Source organism: Botrytis deweyae, assembly GCF_014898535.1.
Source record: "Botrytis deweyae strain B1 chromosome Unknown BDEW_012, whole genome shotgun sequence".
Lineage (NCBI taxonomy): Eukaryota > Fungi > Ascomycota > Leotiomycetes > Helotiales > Sclerotiniaceae > Botrytis > Botrytis deweyae.
In genome coordinates this window covers 913,723-930,455 of record NW_024066219.1, presented here as the reverse complement: position 1 = coordinate 930,455, position 16,733 = coordinate 913,723, and the positions used below count along the sequence as shown (strand labels likewise).

Sequence of the window (16,733 nt, the reverse complement as noted above, 5' to 3'; positions counted from 1 at the left end):
ATGGTAAATTTTATACTAGGAATTTACTTCAATATCCCAACTCATTGTGAGGTATCTGCGGAGCTAACTAACTCAGGAGCTAGATGATATTGAGTATCTTTTGTTTAAAGTGGATCCGCAGTCTCGTCATTCCGAGCCATTCATGACGGGAGGGTATATAAATCTTGGAGAATGAAGAAATTCGAAGACTACTAGGAATCGATAGACATACAATACTCAACTCAAGAAAAAAAGGGTCAGGGAGCTAGCTCGATAATGTGGAGCACAATTGCGAGGCTCATTTCGAACTCTGAAGTATGAATACTACGTATCTTGAAATACGACAGTGTTGAAAGTGATGATGTTATTCATAGATGATATGTTCGCTAATACCTTGACGACGTTGTTAAACTAGTATAATTCAACTGCGTAATAACACATGATAATAAAGTCATTCACAGCAAAAGCAGAATTCCCAGCAGTGAATATGAAGAAAGGGGCTAGAAGAAATGTTGAAATCATATTTCGGTATGGTCTTCGGACCTCCAGGACTCGAGGGCAAGTCAGTGGAATCTATTGTGCATCCACCTATCATTTCTTCGCGCAAGTACTTTCCTTTATAGCTTTATCAACAAATATTGAGAAGCTCGCAAGGAGTCAATCTTTCAAGTGAAGCTTCATTACCACTCTTTTGCCAAGAGAGTTTGACACGCATGGCTCTACTGGCAAAGGTTCTTGTGGCTATAAAAACTTTGGATCATTAGCCAAGGAGTTCCATAAAGAAAAGACAGTAATATCTGGATTTGCTTCTACAGGGACAAAAGATCTTTGTGGTGAGCACGCGAGATAGAATGTTATGCTGGGGGAAGAAAAAACACTTGTGATGATTTCTTAGTTATTCTTCAGCACATGATGTTTGAAGTATATAAATCGATCATTTAATAGGCACATGATAGGTTTCGATAATAATACTATTGGAATGACAACAATAAAAAAGGGATGACACTAGAGAACTACCTAACAAGTAATCATGAACCATAAACCTGAAAGGCAGGTATACGATTTTTGCCGGTACCTATTTCGAGCCAAGACACTCCAGTCAGATCCAACATGTCGAATGTATCTTTGCGACAGCTCTTTTGCGCATGACAAGGGTCTCCATCACTTGCCAATACAGCTTGACCTTACGGGGGTGGTGGAAAGATTACTTCTATAGATTTTGCAGGAAAGTTCTTTGAATTTCTCAGTGAAGCAGCATGATGCAAAATTAGCAATGGAGAGATAGAATGAGCGAATATGCCACGGAGATATGGCAGGGCCTTTAGGTTTCTCATATAAAACCTTCTTGAAATTTATCGTGTCGTAGATTAAAGGCTTCCATTCTGCCATCTTTCGCAGTTTAGGCGCCGCACTCTGTAGTGCTGTGGTAACAGTCATTAGGTTCTTGGTGTTTGTAATTTGCAGATCTTTGATATATATTTGGATGGCTACGCAATACATATAGGGGTTTCGACACCTGCGAGAACGGTGATCGAAACTATACAGCAATGGCGAGAGAACGAATCTCGACAGTCAAGTAGTCTCCGGTTTCCGGATTATTAGCCTTCTTATTTGTGGCCTTATTTATGTTTTTCCTGAGGTTCGGCATAGTTACTTGAAGAGCAAAGATATATTCAGAATTCTCCCCCTTAACCTCTATCCACAGTGGTTTTAATTTCCTTTTGATGGCAATACATTTATTTAACTAGTAGGGAGTTATATAGGGATGAGATATGGATGCGATAAGATTTTACAAAGCTAGTTCTGTACAAAGTAAAGACTTTCTAAGTATTGTAAATTTCATTTTATCTGGAACATATAAAGCAAGACTTAGGTAGGGCCATGTACAATTAAATATGAACTTGCTGTGGCGCAGAAGGTCTTGATATTGGTCAATTTGCACTCCAAGCTCCCGCCAGAATAGTAACTAGTAGTAAATCTCGTTTGGGGGTAAAGTACAAGATATTGTTCGTTTGTTGAATGCAAAACTGGTAATAAACTTCGTTCTTTAAGGTGTGACAGTGACTGGGCTGGATAACAATTGACAGTCTTGATAGAGTATAGCGTAAAGTCAAACAACACTCAGGATTGAGTATGGCAACGAGAGAGGGGTCAAGATATGATATCGAGTGGTACAGTACCCAAGCAGGCTCGAAGGAGATACCTAGTAGCTGAGTTTGAGAAGTTGCTTGAACATCAGAATACTATGTGAAGAATGGTAAAGTCTTACTAAATGAGCACCATATAGACTATATGGAAGAGGCCAAATCCACAAGTTCAGAGGTAACCCTCAAGCTCGTAAAATATAACCACACAACGAGATACCCGATGAGTTTTGCCGGATAATTCTTGGCGTCCCTTGCATCAACTACCGTCTTCGTTAGGTGTAGGAGCAAGACTCCGTGATCAAAGACCTCAAATCTGCTACATTTGCTTTCTCATACTCATGGAAGAATTCATGAACATACAGAGCCTCAACTATGAGACATCTGACGCCATATTGCACGCCTCAGACACACCTGGGCAACGCATTGAATTTCCGTTTTATCCGACGATAATATTCAACGCACTGGCATTATTATGATTGACGTCGCTACGTCATTGGGATAGCCCTCAAAGGATATGGAGAAATAGGGTTTTCTTCCAACATAGGCAAATATGAAGATATACTTATCCTCAGAACATCGCCGTCCTCACCATGGCTGAAGGATGAGATGGACTTGATACATATCATATTCTTGTAGAACACACGTGTAAGAAGGATTGGGATTCGGTTTAAACAATCCGGTTTTCCGAACCCAAAAATAAGGCATCCACCATCCACACGGTTAATCTTTAAGGCGACCCAAAATAAATTATTAGTCCGAAAGGTTCCGATCCTCTAGCGTCAAAAGTTTTAATTGTCGTTTTTCTTTCTAATCAATAATATTGCATTTTATTCAATTGACCACCTTATCTTCTCTCCACCAACGAGATATATCTTGTTCTGTCTTTTCCTTCTCTCAGTAGAAGAAGTATCTAATAATAACCTCACCTCTCCTCTCAATTCTTTTTTTCTAGATATTCATCATGGTTGGCTCTACTGGTTCAACAAAGGTGGATGCAGTCGTCCAACAGGTCGCTGCTAACACCCCAGAGAAGCTCAGTGGTTTCGCACTTTACTCCAGATTTGCTTTGGCAGGAGCTGTCTGCTGTTCAGTCACCCACGGTGGTCTTACTCCCGTCGATGTGTATGTATTAGATTTCTTGTTGGATTTTGCGCAATCCGAGGATTCGATTCGATGGATGGAGAGATAGAAGTGGGATTGGAAGTGGGAGATAACCAAGATATCAAATTACTAACATAAATTTTCTCTACAGCGTCAAGACCAGAATCCAACTCGACCCCGTCACATACAACAGAGGATTGATCGGAGGTTTCAGACAAGTTATTGCAAAGGAGGGAGCATCTGCTCTTTTGACCGGTGCTGGACCAACCTTCGCTGGTTACTTCCTTCAAGGCGCATTCAAATTTGGAGGTTATGAACTCTTCAAGCAACAAGCCATTAACATGATCGGTTATGAAAATGCCGTCAACAACAAGACCGCTGTCTACTTGGCTTCTTCCGCTACCGCCGAATTCTTCGCTGATATCGCTCTTTGCCCTCTTGAGGCTACCCGTATCCGTTTGGTCTCTGACCCAACATATGCCAATGGTCTCATTGGTGGTTTCTCCAAGATGTTGAAGAACGAGGGTGTTGGTGCTTTCTATGCTGGTTTCGGACCAATCTTGTTCAAGCAGTAAGTTTTGAGATTTTCAAGCGATTATATCGTTAGGATACTAATGTCATCAAAAAGAGTCCCATATACCATGGCCAAGTTCGTCGTCTTCGAAAAGGTCGTTGAGGCTATCTACACCAAGGTCGACAAATCCAAGACCTCCGACGGAATGCAAACCACCATTAACTTGGGATCCGGTCTTATTGCTGGAATGGCTGCCGCCGTTGTCTCACAACCAGCTGATACCATGTTGTCAAAGATTAACAAGACCAAGGGTCTTCCAGGAGAGGGAACCACTTCCCGATTGATCAAGATCGGTAGAGAGTTGGGTTTCAGAGGTTCATACACAGGTATTGGTGCTCGTCTTGCCATGGTCGGTGCTATTACTGCTGGTAAGTAAATTCATTTCCACATTTTCACATCAATTTACTAATCAATTTTTGTAGGTCAATTCGCTATCTACGGTGATATCAAGAAGGCTCTCGGTGCCACTGGTGGTGTTGATTTGGCTGTTAAATAAATGATTGTATAGAAGCAGTTGTTTAAAAAGGGTTTACGGGATCGTCGGATATCTTTTAGCGAACCCGCATGCATTTGTTTGTTCCAGCAAACCTTTTCTTCCTCGCCTTTATCGAAAAATACTCCGGTCTGTCTTGAAATAGAGAAGGAATAGATTAGATGATGGACTGGAACTTCTAGAAGAGGATGTGGAGGAAAGGAAGGGCTTTTCATGGCGTCTGTCTGTATAATAGAGACTTCTCTCCAATAGAATAGATAACAATTGGATGTGGTTTATGTTGATTGGTTTTTGGCCTTTGATCTCGAGTGTGATGTGGTGTGCAACGTGAAAGAAGATTGGGACCCGAGTCAGTGATTGTGATGTTGGGGTTTACCTCTGTCTCTCACTTTCTCTTCTTTCTCCTGAATCTGGATCTAGATGTGTAGTGCGAACTTGGGAATTTGTTCCAAGGTTACTATGACGACTCTAGGTGGGAGAGGGGGGAAAGGGAAGGGAAGGGTGTCGAAGATTAATATGGTTGATTGTATATCAAAGTACAAGCCTACATCTCATTACCTACACCTCATCACTTCCCACGACTCTCATTCATGTTGTGTGGTTTTCTACCATTGCATTTAACTCTCCGCTCCTGGTATGGCTTGATCTTGGATGCGTATGGCTTGACTCTGGATGTGTATGGCTTGACTCTGGATGTGTATGGCTTGACTCTGGATGTGTATGGGGTATGGGTAGTAGGTATGGAGTATATAATATGTGATGTGTGATATGTGATATGTGATATGTTGCTTTGTTTATTTATTCCATTTGTTTTGTAAATTTGATGGTGATGATGATGATGATGATTGTGGATTATATGAATTATGTGAATTATGAGAGGGGAGAGGAGGGAGAGGAGGGAGAGGAGGGAGGATGGAAAGGAGGGTTTTATTTGTAGGGGGTGGAGGTGGAGGTGGAGGTGGAGGTGGATGAGATGATTGTGTTGGAGGGGGAGAAGGGAGGGGGAGAAGGGAGGGGGAGAAGGGAGGGGGAGAAAGGAGGGGGAGAAGGGGGAGGATTGGGGTTGGAGTTGGAGGTTTTATGGTGGGGTTAGAGTAGGAGAGTAGGAGATGAGGAGAGCAATACGCGAAGAGTGGTTGTTGTGATACTTTTACTGCATATACATTGTTGGATTTTGTTGAGTCCAGGTATTTTGAAGGGATGGAGAGTTTGAGCCGGAATGAGTAACTTGAAGTTCTCGATTTCTTGACAACTTCTCTATATCAGATTGAGCTATATCCATCTCTTCGATGTAGATGACAGTTGGCTCTTTCACGCAACTAAAGTGTATCTAGCAGTGTTGACCTTGTAAGGAATGCTCGCTGATTTTTGTTTGAATATTGTTGGAATTTGAATTTACTCTCAAGCTCATGAATGGCTTTTTGGGTTCGATTGATAAGTTGTGATGGATTGAGGATATAAATTGTGTAGTTGTTGCTCACAACTATTGGGAGATGGAGATATAGCCTCGAAATGGAAACTTGTAACGGAATGTCAGATTTCAGTGTCGATATTTACTGATTAATAAAGAAATTGTGATATAAGTTTGATAGTATTATAATTTCTAATGTTTGCCTTCTGAAATAGACAGCTTCTATTGGAAAAGAAGAGGAATAGATAATTGAATTCACAAACGAAGAACTTAAGGAAGTTTCACCCTTCATTTGACATTGACAAGCGAATGGCTACTGTACCTCATTCTTACTACTTGATCAAGTGGCCTCTAACTTCAATGATTTGTATAGCAAAACATTTCTTGTTTCCAGATTCAGTGTAATACCAATCAAAATTATGAATTCATATAAGCAAATCCATTTTTGCTAGACCAGTTCATCACTATTGTGAATTAGACACCAAACATTTGAGAGGCTCCAAAGAACAAGCCGTGGTACTACCGAATTGCATTTACATTTGATGTCTAGCTCAACGATGATACTGCATATGCATGATGGACGTATTACCATATGTCAGTCCAGCATCGATATCTCACCGCATATTCATCGAATCAGCTTTCATTTTGTGGCTGTGATGTACGAACGTGTGGTTATTGCGGGGGTACGTACCGGTACACATAGTTATGTACGATGTACTCGAGTATCCAATGGTCGTTCGGTCCTGAAACCCCTCCCTTCCCGTCTTTGCCTCTGAGTCGTCCCAATACCAGGGGAGAGGTCTACATCCAAGTACCAAGTATGTATGTAAGTAAGTTGGAAAAGTGCCATGTGTTGTACAATCGCTGGTCATCTTCTCCAAATGCATATAATTGAGAGATATCTACTAGGTATTCTTGGCAGGGGATAGATAGATGCTTGATTCAACAAATCGACTCCGTCGGTAGAGCAGAATATATGCGGGAAGAACAGACGGGAGGATAAAAAGATAAAAAGATGACGCAGATATAAAATTCAATCCACAATCTCAAAACAATGGTTTGATCGGATAATTAATATTTACATCTCTTTCAACCAATCATTTCAATCAATTTCCATATATGATAAATAAACTAAGCTTTTCTGCCAAGATTTACCAAAAGATCCCAAAACAGCTGGAGCTTACATCCTTGAAAAGAGGGGCAGAGTCCTCGTAAGTTTATGGGAATGATGAATGGAAATCAAGAAGGGAGTCGGAATTTTCCCACTAAAGTCTAGAAGTGATACGAAGACCATTATTCACGGTTTAATCAAGGATGGGTGAGTAGATAGATATCCATATGAATACAAGATTTATCGACTTATTACTCTTTTGATTTTGTTTTCTGTTCTCTTCTGTTCTGAATCATCTTCTTCTCGTCTTTCCACTCATACGATACAACTACTTCCATTCCCATCTCTCCTCAAATCCCACCTCAAACCATCAACATCTTAGTCTTCGAACTCGATCAACAATAAATCATCTCAACCATCAATAACTTCATTATCTCAATTCAACTCAATCCTAATCACCACACAAACAACCACCGCAACAATGGTGCACCTTTCCCAAATCCCTAGCAATGATAAGGTTGCTGCTCCCCTCGTCGAAGGGTTGAAGAAACTTACAATGGCTGCCTCGAGCGAGGAGGATCGATTCACAACTAGTGTTTATGGTTCTAGATTTGCTGCAGAGGATCTGCCAGAGCATGAGATGCCGGATGGAGAGATGCCCAAGGAGGTATGTGATTTGATGCAGAATTGGCATCTGAATGCGAATCTGGAATTGGGACAGAAAGACTAATTTTATGTGGTGCATGAATAGGTTGCGTATCGCATGATCAAAGATCATCTTTCACTCGATGGAAATCCGATGCTGAATTTGGCATCTTTTGTTACTACATTTATGGTGAGTTTGTTGAACGATTTCCTTGAGTTTCATGAGCGTCCCGGTCGTTGGAGTCGTTGAAGTCTTTGAAGATATTGAGGCTATCGATCATGCGCACCAATCACGCTGAGTGCGATTGAATCGAGGGGATTTATGAAATATCTTGTTCAATGCTAATAGTATGTAGGAAAAAGAAGTCGAAGACCTCATGACTGAGAGTTTCAGCAAGAATTTCATTGGTACGTCCACTTTCTTCTCATCCTGCTATTCCGCTTTCCATACCTTCTTTACTCCAACTCACGCTAACTTTTCGGGTAGATTACGAAGAATATCCTCAATCTGCAGACATTCAAAACCGATGTGTTTCCATGATCGGTCGTTTGTTCAACGCTCCTACAAATGAAGAAGGTGATGCTGCCGTCGGTACCTCGACCGTTGGTTCTTCCGAGGCCATCATGTTGGCAGTTTTGGCCATGAAGAAACGCTGGAAGAATGCTCGTATCGCTGCTGGAAAATCAACCGATAACCCAAATATCGTTATGTCTTCCGCTGTTCAAGTTTGCTGGGAAAAGGCAGCTAGATATTTCGAGGTTGAGGAAAAATATGTTTACTGTACTCCAGATCGATATGTAATTGACCCTGAGGAGACAGTCAATTTGGTCGATGAGAATACCATTGGTATCTGCATTATTCTCGGCACGACTTATACTGGGGAGTATGAAGATGCCAAGGCTGTTAACGATCTTTTAATTGAGAAGAACATCGATACCGTCATTCATATTGATGCAGCTTCAGGTGGATTTGTAGCTCCATTCACCGTACCAGATTTGGAGTGGGATTTTAGATTAGAAAAGGTTGTTTCTATTAACACCAGTGGTCACAAGTATGTTCTTCATCCCCTCTTACCTACACGACGACTAACAAAACTCTAGATATGGACTCGTTTACCCTGGTGTTGGTTGGATTGTCTGGAGAGCACCAGAGTACCTTCCCAAGGAGCTTGTCTTCAACATCAATTATCTTGGTGCTGATCAAGCTTCTTTCACTCTTAACTTCTCCAAGGGTGCTTCTCAAGTTATCGCTCAATATTACCAACTCATTCGTCTTGGTAAGCAGGGTTACAAAGCTATCATGAGCAACTTGACAAGAACCGCCGATTATCTCTCCGATTCTCTTGAACAACTCGGTTTCCTTATCATGTCGCAAAAGAATGGTAAAGGTCTCCCACTCGTTGCTTTCCGTATGGACCCAAACTCCAACAAACATTACGATGAATTCGCAATCGCTCATCAACTCCGTCAACGTGGATGGGTTGTCCCAGCATACACTATGGCACCAAAGACTGATAACCTCAAGATGTTACGTGTAGTCGTCCGTGAGGATTTCAGTAAATCAAGATGTGATTCATTATTGAGTGATATCAAGTTATGCTGCAGTGTCTTGGATGAGATGGATAAAGATACTGTCAAGAAGAATCAAGAATATATTAAGTCGCATGCTACTCACTCTGGAAAGAGCAAGCATAACCATTCTCACTATAAGAATGAGAAGCATAGTTTGCAAGGAAAGACTGGAAAGACTCATGCTATTTGTTAGTATGGCAGATCTTTGGATTTTGAACTCATGGTGTCGTTTGGATTGGGTATTCGATGGTGATATTTGAAGGATGGACGATGGAAATATTGATAGAATGGTGGAATGGCGGTGGAAAAGGTAAAAACGAAAGGATGGATGGATGGATTCATGGATGGATTTATGAATGATGACCGCTTAACGAGAAACAAACTATTCGTGGATTTTCAGTTGATTTTAAAAGGAAGTATCTAAATATACTCGACTATATACAAATTCATCTGCAAACTCTACATCGCCAGTATATGCATGTCCTGCTTGTCCTACTATATATATATATATATATATATATATATATATATAAACATCTGCCAATACAGGCTATCGACGCTGATCCGCCTCTATCCGTAAGCGCGTACTTGACCCTAGCTTTTCCCCGGGATCGGCACTTGGACACCCTGTATTTTTCTGTACCAGGTATCTATTACTGTAAGACGGAAATTATCGTTCTAGAAACGGAATTTTGCTTCATCTTGCATCTGGTGTTCAACGGTTGGCGCTCATTGGGTTTTATGAAATTTATTTCTTGTTTGATACCCAATCTCACGATTCATTTTATAGTGGGGTGATTGTTTCTGCGAGGGTGCGGTGCAGTCCATGATAGATTGGGCTTAAGGCAAAGAGGCAAAGACAGGAGAGAAAAAAAGGAAAGGGAACAGAGACACCGAGTACAAAACACTAGATCGACAGTGACGACTAGAAGGGACGAAACGCAAAGGGACGAATCGAGAGAAGGAATCCGGGAAAGACAATACGATACCAGGTTGGATGAGACAAATCAAACGAGCTCAACAAACGAGAGAAAGAAACGACGTATGATGTGAGTGGGGATTCCTGTTTGATTGTGTCTGAGGTTTGCGCGAAGTGAAGCAGAGTTTCCGAAGGGATACAGGAAGATTGGCAAGAGGGCTTACGGAATAGAGGATTTCAGAGCTGCAGAGGAGATATGAGCGCTGGAGGTGGAGCAGGAGCAGGAGCAGGAGGTGTACCGCAGAAACAGATCCGCTTCGTAAATAATGAGGGACAACCGCCTGCGAAAAGGCGGAGGGTTAATGCTGCGTATGTATACTTTTTGGAACAATCGCAGAATGAAGGGGTGATTTACCGAGAGTATAGCTAATTTTCAATGCGACATATAGATGTCGGACCTGCAGGAAACGGAAAACCAGATGCGATGGAAAACGACCACTTTGTTCGACATGTACGGATAATGGCCATGAATGCATGGGGTATGCGGAGGGATCTGATGGAGCTACGAACTCGACAAGGAAAGAGGTGAAAACCCCAGATGGTGGGGAAGGAGATGAGGGGGATTATGCACATTCACATCTGCAGAGGCCTGGGTTGTTGAAAGAGAACTCGAGGGATGCGGTACCGCAACAATTTCAACAAAGAGCGAATACGACTGCTGCACGGACGAGAGTTGAGGTTGATCAATCATATATGCACGATGCGTCTCGAAGGTTGGGAAGTGAGGATATGGGGAATAATCGACCTGGAAATCGAAGGGTTGATTACAGAGATGCAGTTCTATTTCCGGATGAGAGTCCCAATCCGCTCGAAAGGGATCAACCACTTCTCAGTGAAACTACCATCAGTGAAAGCCATCGAGTGCCATATTTCAGATATTTTGGACCAACGGCGATTGTACCCGGATTCAAGCAGATGGTAGTTTCTGTTCGAGAACATAAAAGGAGTATGGGTGCTCCATCGTCTTCTTCTCTCACAATGTCACCGATATCCGCGAAACATTCTAGTGGGGGTTCTGTGAATGGAACACCATCTCAAGCGGGGACTGAACCAAGGTCTGCAATCGATATGCCACTCTATGATCCTAATGATCCATTACCGGTCAATAGACTTATCATTCATCTTGTGGAGGTCTTTTTTGCTCATCTGGGTTGTAATTACCCTTTTCTATCGAAACGACAGGAGAATTTCAAACGGCTGGTAGAAGAAAAGAAAGTTGAACCTATTCTTGTAGATGCAGTTTGTGCATTAGCGGCTCGTTTTTCAGATCATCCACTTCTTACTACTTCACACGATTCACCACAACCGAAATCAGAATATGGACAAGTCTTTGCTCAGCGAGCTAAAGCGGCTGTTGTGGATACATTTCCCTGTCCCACAGTTGGAGCTGTACAAGCTTGTTTATTACTTGCTTATGAGGGATTTGGTGCCAATCAAGATAGTGCGTTGTGGATGTATCTTGGATGTGCCATACGGATGGCTGTGGATCTTGGACTTCAAAAGTTGGATGGTGTGAAACATCAAGGGCAGAAAGATCCAGGATATCATAGGTCGACAAATGAAGGAGAATCGGATGAACCGGATGCGACTATCACGGCGGAAGAGAAAAGTGCAATTGAAGAAGAAAGGATAGATACACTCTGGGCAGTCCTCATGCTTGATCGAGTTATCTCTTCTGGAACTGGTAGACCAGTGAGTCTCAAAGATGAAGATCTCGAATTGACACTTCCATCCGTATCCAATAATACAGAAGAAGCATGGCCAGATCCTTTTCCTGCACTTATCCGAATCATACATTTATATGGTCTAGTTTCAGATTTATTGAATAGAATAAGAGGTGCGGACGATATTACACCCGGGTTGATTAAACAGCTCAAGGGCATGGAAAAGGATTTGACTGTGCTGTATCAAAGTCTGGATGGGAGATTGGAATTTTCAGCGACCAACTTTCAACATTATGTTAAGAGTGGGGAGGGAACAAATTTTATACTTGTGAGTTTTTCTTTCCTTCTGGAAGTATGCCGATATGTTTTGCTAATTAATATCAAGGTTCATTTTTGGTTTCACACCTTAATCATGCTACTTCATCAACCTACTTTGATGCAATCTCTCGAAGGACAAGTTCTACAATTACTTCCTCATAGTCGAGAACTCAGCATGTCATCTGCTAAAACTATTGCGGATATCTTGGCTTTTGCTGAACTCATTGATCCGAGATCATTTATTGGAAATCCATTTACATGTCAACCGATATACATCGCTGGGTGTGCTTTTCTTAAAGAGATTGCGTTACATACTTCTCAACCATCTTCTAGAAACCCCAGTCCTCGTCAAAGCCCTCCATCAGATACTGTGAAACCAGGTGGAAATCACAACAATCAAGGAAATCAAAAACAGAAACATTCATTGCTTGCAGCAGCCGCGAATCAAAACTATCAACGATGTCACAAAGCTTTACAACATATCGAATCTTATTGGGCTGGAACACGATATATTCGAGTAGCTATGGAACAGAAACAAAGTGGAATAGATCCACAAGAAGTCGAAACATATACCGCGGAAGAATATACCGAAGCTACTAAACCAAGACATGAAATTATACCTAATTGGAGACGAAAATTCTCTGCAAATTCCCCTGGTAGATTTCCGGAATTTGTACGTTCACCAATGATGGAAGCACTTCCTGGATCTCCGGCAATAGATTTGGCTCAAGCTATTGGTTGGTCTCTGACTGGAACTACTAATTCTCCAAGTTCCAATTTGACATTCATGTATCAAAATCAAAGTGCAGCGGATCATTTGGAGATGAGAGCCCAGAAAGAATATGGACAGGGAAATATGATCTATGATCCTATTAGACAAAGTTTACCAGAAAATACAGCGGGTGGTACGTCGACTAGTGGAAGGTTTGATAGATTTATAGGGGCTTCGAGGAGTAATCATATGCCTCCTCCAGGACCAAAATTCATGCATGGTACGAACTCAAATATTGATGCTAGTGCAACAGCGGACGCGGAAATGTTATTGGGGTTGGGTGCTGGAGGAAATGGGAGTGGCAGTCCATATCCGACACCGAGGAGTGAAAACCATGCTTTTGATCCAGGACCAAGAAATACGATGAGTCCAAGACCAGGAAGTTCGAGTACACCTGGTGGAGGAGGTGGGTATGATTTCTCACATACGCCATCGACATCTAGAGCGGGAGGATTCTATAATCACAACAATCATAATCACAATAATAATAACGCAAGTAATCTACACGGTAATAATATACATGCGGTTAATGGGCACGCAAACGGATCGGGTAATGGACCGGGAAATTCATATCATACGGGCAATCACACACATACACATTCACACGGTTACATGGGTATGGGCATGGGAAACCATGGGATGGGCGATATGATGATGGAGAGTCAGGATATTGATATGAGGGGTTTGGGGGAGGATATGATGCCTTGGTTGGAGTATTTACCGGGGGATATGTTGGGGTTGAGTGGGTTTTTTGGGGAGGAGGGAGAGGGTGGGGGTGGGGATGGGGGGTAGGGTTTAGATGGGGAGGGAGAAAGAGAGGGGAGAGAGAGAGATGGGGAGGGGGAGAGAGGGGGGGTGGCGGGTGAAGAAATTATAATTATATGGTTATTTAATTGACTATGAAGATTTAATTGAAAATGATAAATGTGAACCAATTTTTTGACGATAGATTATTCGTGTTGACTCTTGAGGGGGTAAGAAAGTTGATTTCTCCTCTCGTTGTAGGAGTGAATGAAAGTCGCTAATTAAACTACCCGGGCACCTACTGTAGGTAGATAGGTAGGTAAGTAATCCAGCAAATCTTGTGTATCCTGATTCACCTCTCTAATCGGTTGAAATCATGCTATTGCCATAATACCTCGTGCTATAAGTCACTCGTGCTATAAGTCACTCGTGCTATAAGTCACTCGTGCTATAATACCTCGTGCTATCATCTAAGGTTACTTGGTTAAATCTTAAATCTTAAATCTTGAATCTCAAATCTCAAATCTCAAATCTCAAATCTTAAATTGTCTGATGGATTGATGGATTGATAATTTGTTTCTCTGTTTGTTTGTTTGTTTGTGTCTCTGTTTGTGTCTCTTGTTATTGTATGGATGGTTTGATGATTTGTTAACGTCAACGCCTCTATGCCTGCCTACCCCCCGCCCTTTTGCTTTTTTTGTTTTTTTTTTTGGTTGATTGATTGATTGGTTGATTGGTTTATTAGGTAGATGATATTGTCTTGTATTGATTCTTTTCTATAACTATAACTTATTACATTTTAAGGTTTTTTTTATTTCTCTAGATATATAGATTACAAATTATTATATTAGTTTGTATAGGGATTTATACTAAACTACATATATATACCTATGTATATATATATATACTTTTGATGATTGATTCGTATCTAATCTTAAAAGCTTAAAGGTATACATTAGTAAAAGTGTAAAATATTTATAATCAATGTTCTCAATTTTTCATGCTTTATATAAGCTTCGAGCTTATATTATAGGTATTGAGGCCCTAGCGTATAGACCTTTATAGAAGTCTACTGCAAGAGTCGCTACGCTCGTTAGAAAAGCGACGATTAGACTAAGAGTAAACTCGTCATTTCTTCTTTGTTTTTAAACTTCCCACTCCCCCCGCTTCTCTTACACTGTCCTCCACTCGCTTAAACGATATTGTCTTGCATCGATTCTCTTCTGTGACTGTAACCCAACATCTCTTCTTCTGCTTCTTCAAAGATATCCCCATTACCATCTGATCCCTCCCCTCCAAAACATACTCCCCATCTACTCATTACATAACTTGTCGCTCGCATAATAGAACATATGACAAAGATTGCGAAACAGACGATTGCGAATTCGATGCCTTTGAGTTGAGGGGTATCGAGTTTCTGTGTTTGGGCTTGCACGGAAAAATTTGTGTTGATGAGATCATCTGGGCTGTGAAGAGATGCGAGAGTGGAACATTTATGCGAGGATTGGATATCTCGCTGTAGAGCCGAATTTTTGTTCTCAATGTGGGTTGGAAAAGGAGAGAGTATAATGATGGCGAGACAGAAAATTAGTAGAGTACCGGAGATTATCTGGATGTTGAGGAGTGAAGAGCGCTGGATGGAACAGTGCCGGAAGTGGTTGAAAGTGGGTTGGATGGTTGAGGCGGTTTGGTGTAGGTGGGTGGTGTAGTTGGGATGTCTGCAAATGCAGAGTTTGCGTGGGAGACATCGGTGGGGAGTGGAGAGGAGAGGGGAAGTTTCGGATGGGTCGCCGCTGGAGGGGATGGGGAAGATGAATTCTGAGGGGGGTGGGGTGGGGTTGTTGTCGTTGGGGGAGGGGTTAGGATTTGTTGCGATGGAAGAGGGAGAGGGGGAGCGAGATGTGGATCTGGATGCGGATGGTTTGGTTGGAGTGGAGATTATGCTGGTAAGCGAGGAGGCGCCGGAGAGGGAGTAGAGTGAGGTGATGGATCTCGGTCTTGGTCTTGGTCTTGGAGACATCTTTGGAGTGGGTTTCTGTATTGTCGTTAGATTAGTCGGGAAGGGTGAATGAGAGATGAGATGAGATGAGGTATTGGAATATAATTGTGGATGTGTATGAATAAAAGAAAAAAATTGTAGATTAATCGAGTTGGATGAATACTTACTCTATTCAGACGTTGCAGGAGTTATTTTGTACGATTGGTTTCTCTCGAGAAAAATCTACGAGATGTTAGAGTTCTCAATTGGGATAGAGAAAAGTTTCTTGTCGAGCGGATGTTGATCTTTTGAAAAGTTGATAGGTTGATGGTGAGTATGTCTCTGGAAGTTCTTCGAATTTGTACGTGGGTTTGTGGAGAGAATTCGTCTTCTGTTATAATGTACCACATTCTGAGGAATTCCATGAAGAGGATTTTGTATATAGATTTTTGAATTATTACGGTTGGTTAAGTGGTTCTGAGTGGGAGCTTGGGTGGCAGTACTCCGATGAAGACTTCAGAAAATTGAGATTTTACGGTTCAGAAATTAGAACTGGCAAACTAGTAACCTTGCTTCATGCTGAATTGTGGTAGATTATGAAGCAATTCTTTCTTGTTCATTACTCGCATCATACTAGTCAAGTACGATGTAGGGATTTCTCTAAATTAGATAATGAGAGGAAATTTTTGCAGTATATTTTTGGTATGGTGGCTAGACGACGTTGATGTGCTTGAACACGAAGCAGTTGCAGAGATGAGTCTGGTGGTCTGAGACGAGAGATGGATAAAATGAATTTTTGGAAAAGACTTACTATCCGAGGATCTAGAATCTTGATCGAGAAGTTTCCATTATTCTTCGTGCATACTAAACCGTAAGTTTTGCTGGAAGATGAAATGATTAGATTATAGGGGATACTGTCTGAAGATTGATGGACTCCGAAATTCACATCTACGGTACTAGATGATTCTCTATCATTGTGGAATCTATCACTAACAAATCGAGTCTATTACAAATTTTCTGGAACTAGTACATTCACTTGCAAAAGTCAACTCCAAAAATTTCACATAGCCCCTTCACTCGGTTCGCTTGCTACGGTAGGTAGATATTCACTCTTGTGACATCATTACATAAACAAATATTCTCAAACGCTAGAAGTTACTATTTACGCGCATTAACAATAGCAACCGTTTCATCAGTATCAATTCACCGTATTGAAATCTTCGGGTTGGATACTTAAGGATTTCT

At 41.5% G+C, this 16,733-nt stretch overlaps 4 protein-coding genes across 4 annotated transcripts; 3 read left to right on the top strand and 1 right to left on the bottom strand.

The window, feature by feature from the left end:
- The first annotated feature begins 2,922 nt into the window (after positions 1–2,922).
- EAE98_006111 (uncharacterized protein) lies at positions 2,923–4,578 on the top strand. The gene is made up of 4 exons (XM_038953733.1): positions 2,923–3,248; positions 3,379–3,798; positions 3,856–4,169; positions 4,224–4,578. Exons 1-4 carry the CDS (start codon positions 3,088–3,090, stop codon positions 4,295–4,297), a joined length of 969 nt encoding a protein of 322 aa, XP_038810128.1. The 5' UTR covers positions 2,923–3,087; the 3' UTR covers positions 4,298–4,578.
- A 2,719-nt stretch (positions 4,579–7,297) lies between these two features.
- Positions 7,298–9,226, top strand: EAE98_006110 (uncharacterized protein; the record flags this gene model as incomplete). The annotated part of the gene is made up of 5 exons (XM_038953732.1): positions 7,298–7,483; positions 7,568–7,651; positions 7,818–7,869; positions 7,949–8,513; positions 8,563–9,226. The coding sequence occupies 5 exons, from the start codon at positions 7,298–7,300 to the stop codon at positions 9,224–9,226; spliced, it is 1,551 nt and encodes a 516-aa protein (XP_038810127.1).
- A 982-nt stretch (positions 9,227–10,208) lies between these two features.
- Positions 10,209–13,558, top strand: EAE98_006109 (uncharacterized protein; the record flags this gene model as incomplete). Its single annotated transcript, XM_038953731.1, has 3 exons — positions 10,209–10,321; positions 10,402–12,004; positions 12,062–13,558. The coding sequence occupies 3 exons, from the start codon at positions 10,209–10,211 to the stop codon at positions 13,556–13,558; spliced, it is 3,213 nt and encodes a 1,070-aa protein (XP_038810126.1).
- A 1,144-nt stretch (positions 13,559–14,702) lies between these two features.
- EAE98_006108 (uncharacterized protein) lies at positions 14,703–15,530 on the bottom strand (the record flags this gene model as incomplete). Its single annotated transcript, XM_038953730.1, has 1 exon — positions 14,703–15,530. The coding sequence occupies one exon, from the start codon at positions 15,528–15,530 to the stop codon at positions 14,703–14,705; it is 828 nt and encodes a 275-aa protein (XP_038810125.1).
- Between the last annotated feature and the right edge of the window lie 1,203 nt (positions 15,531–16,733).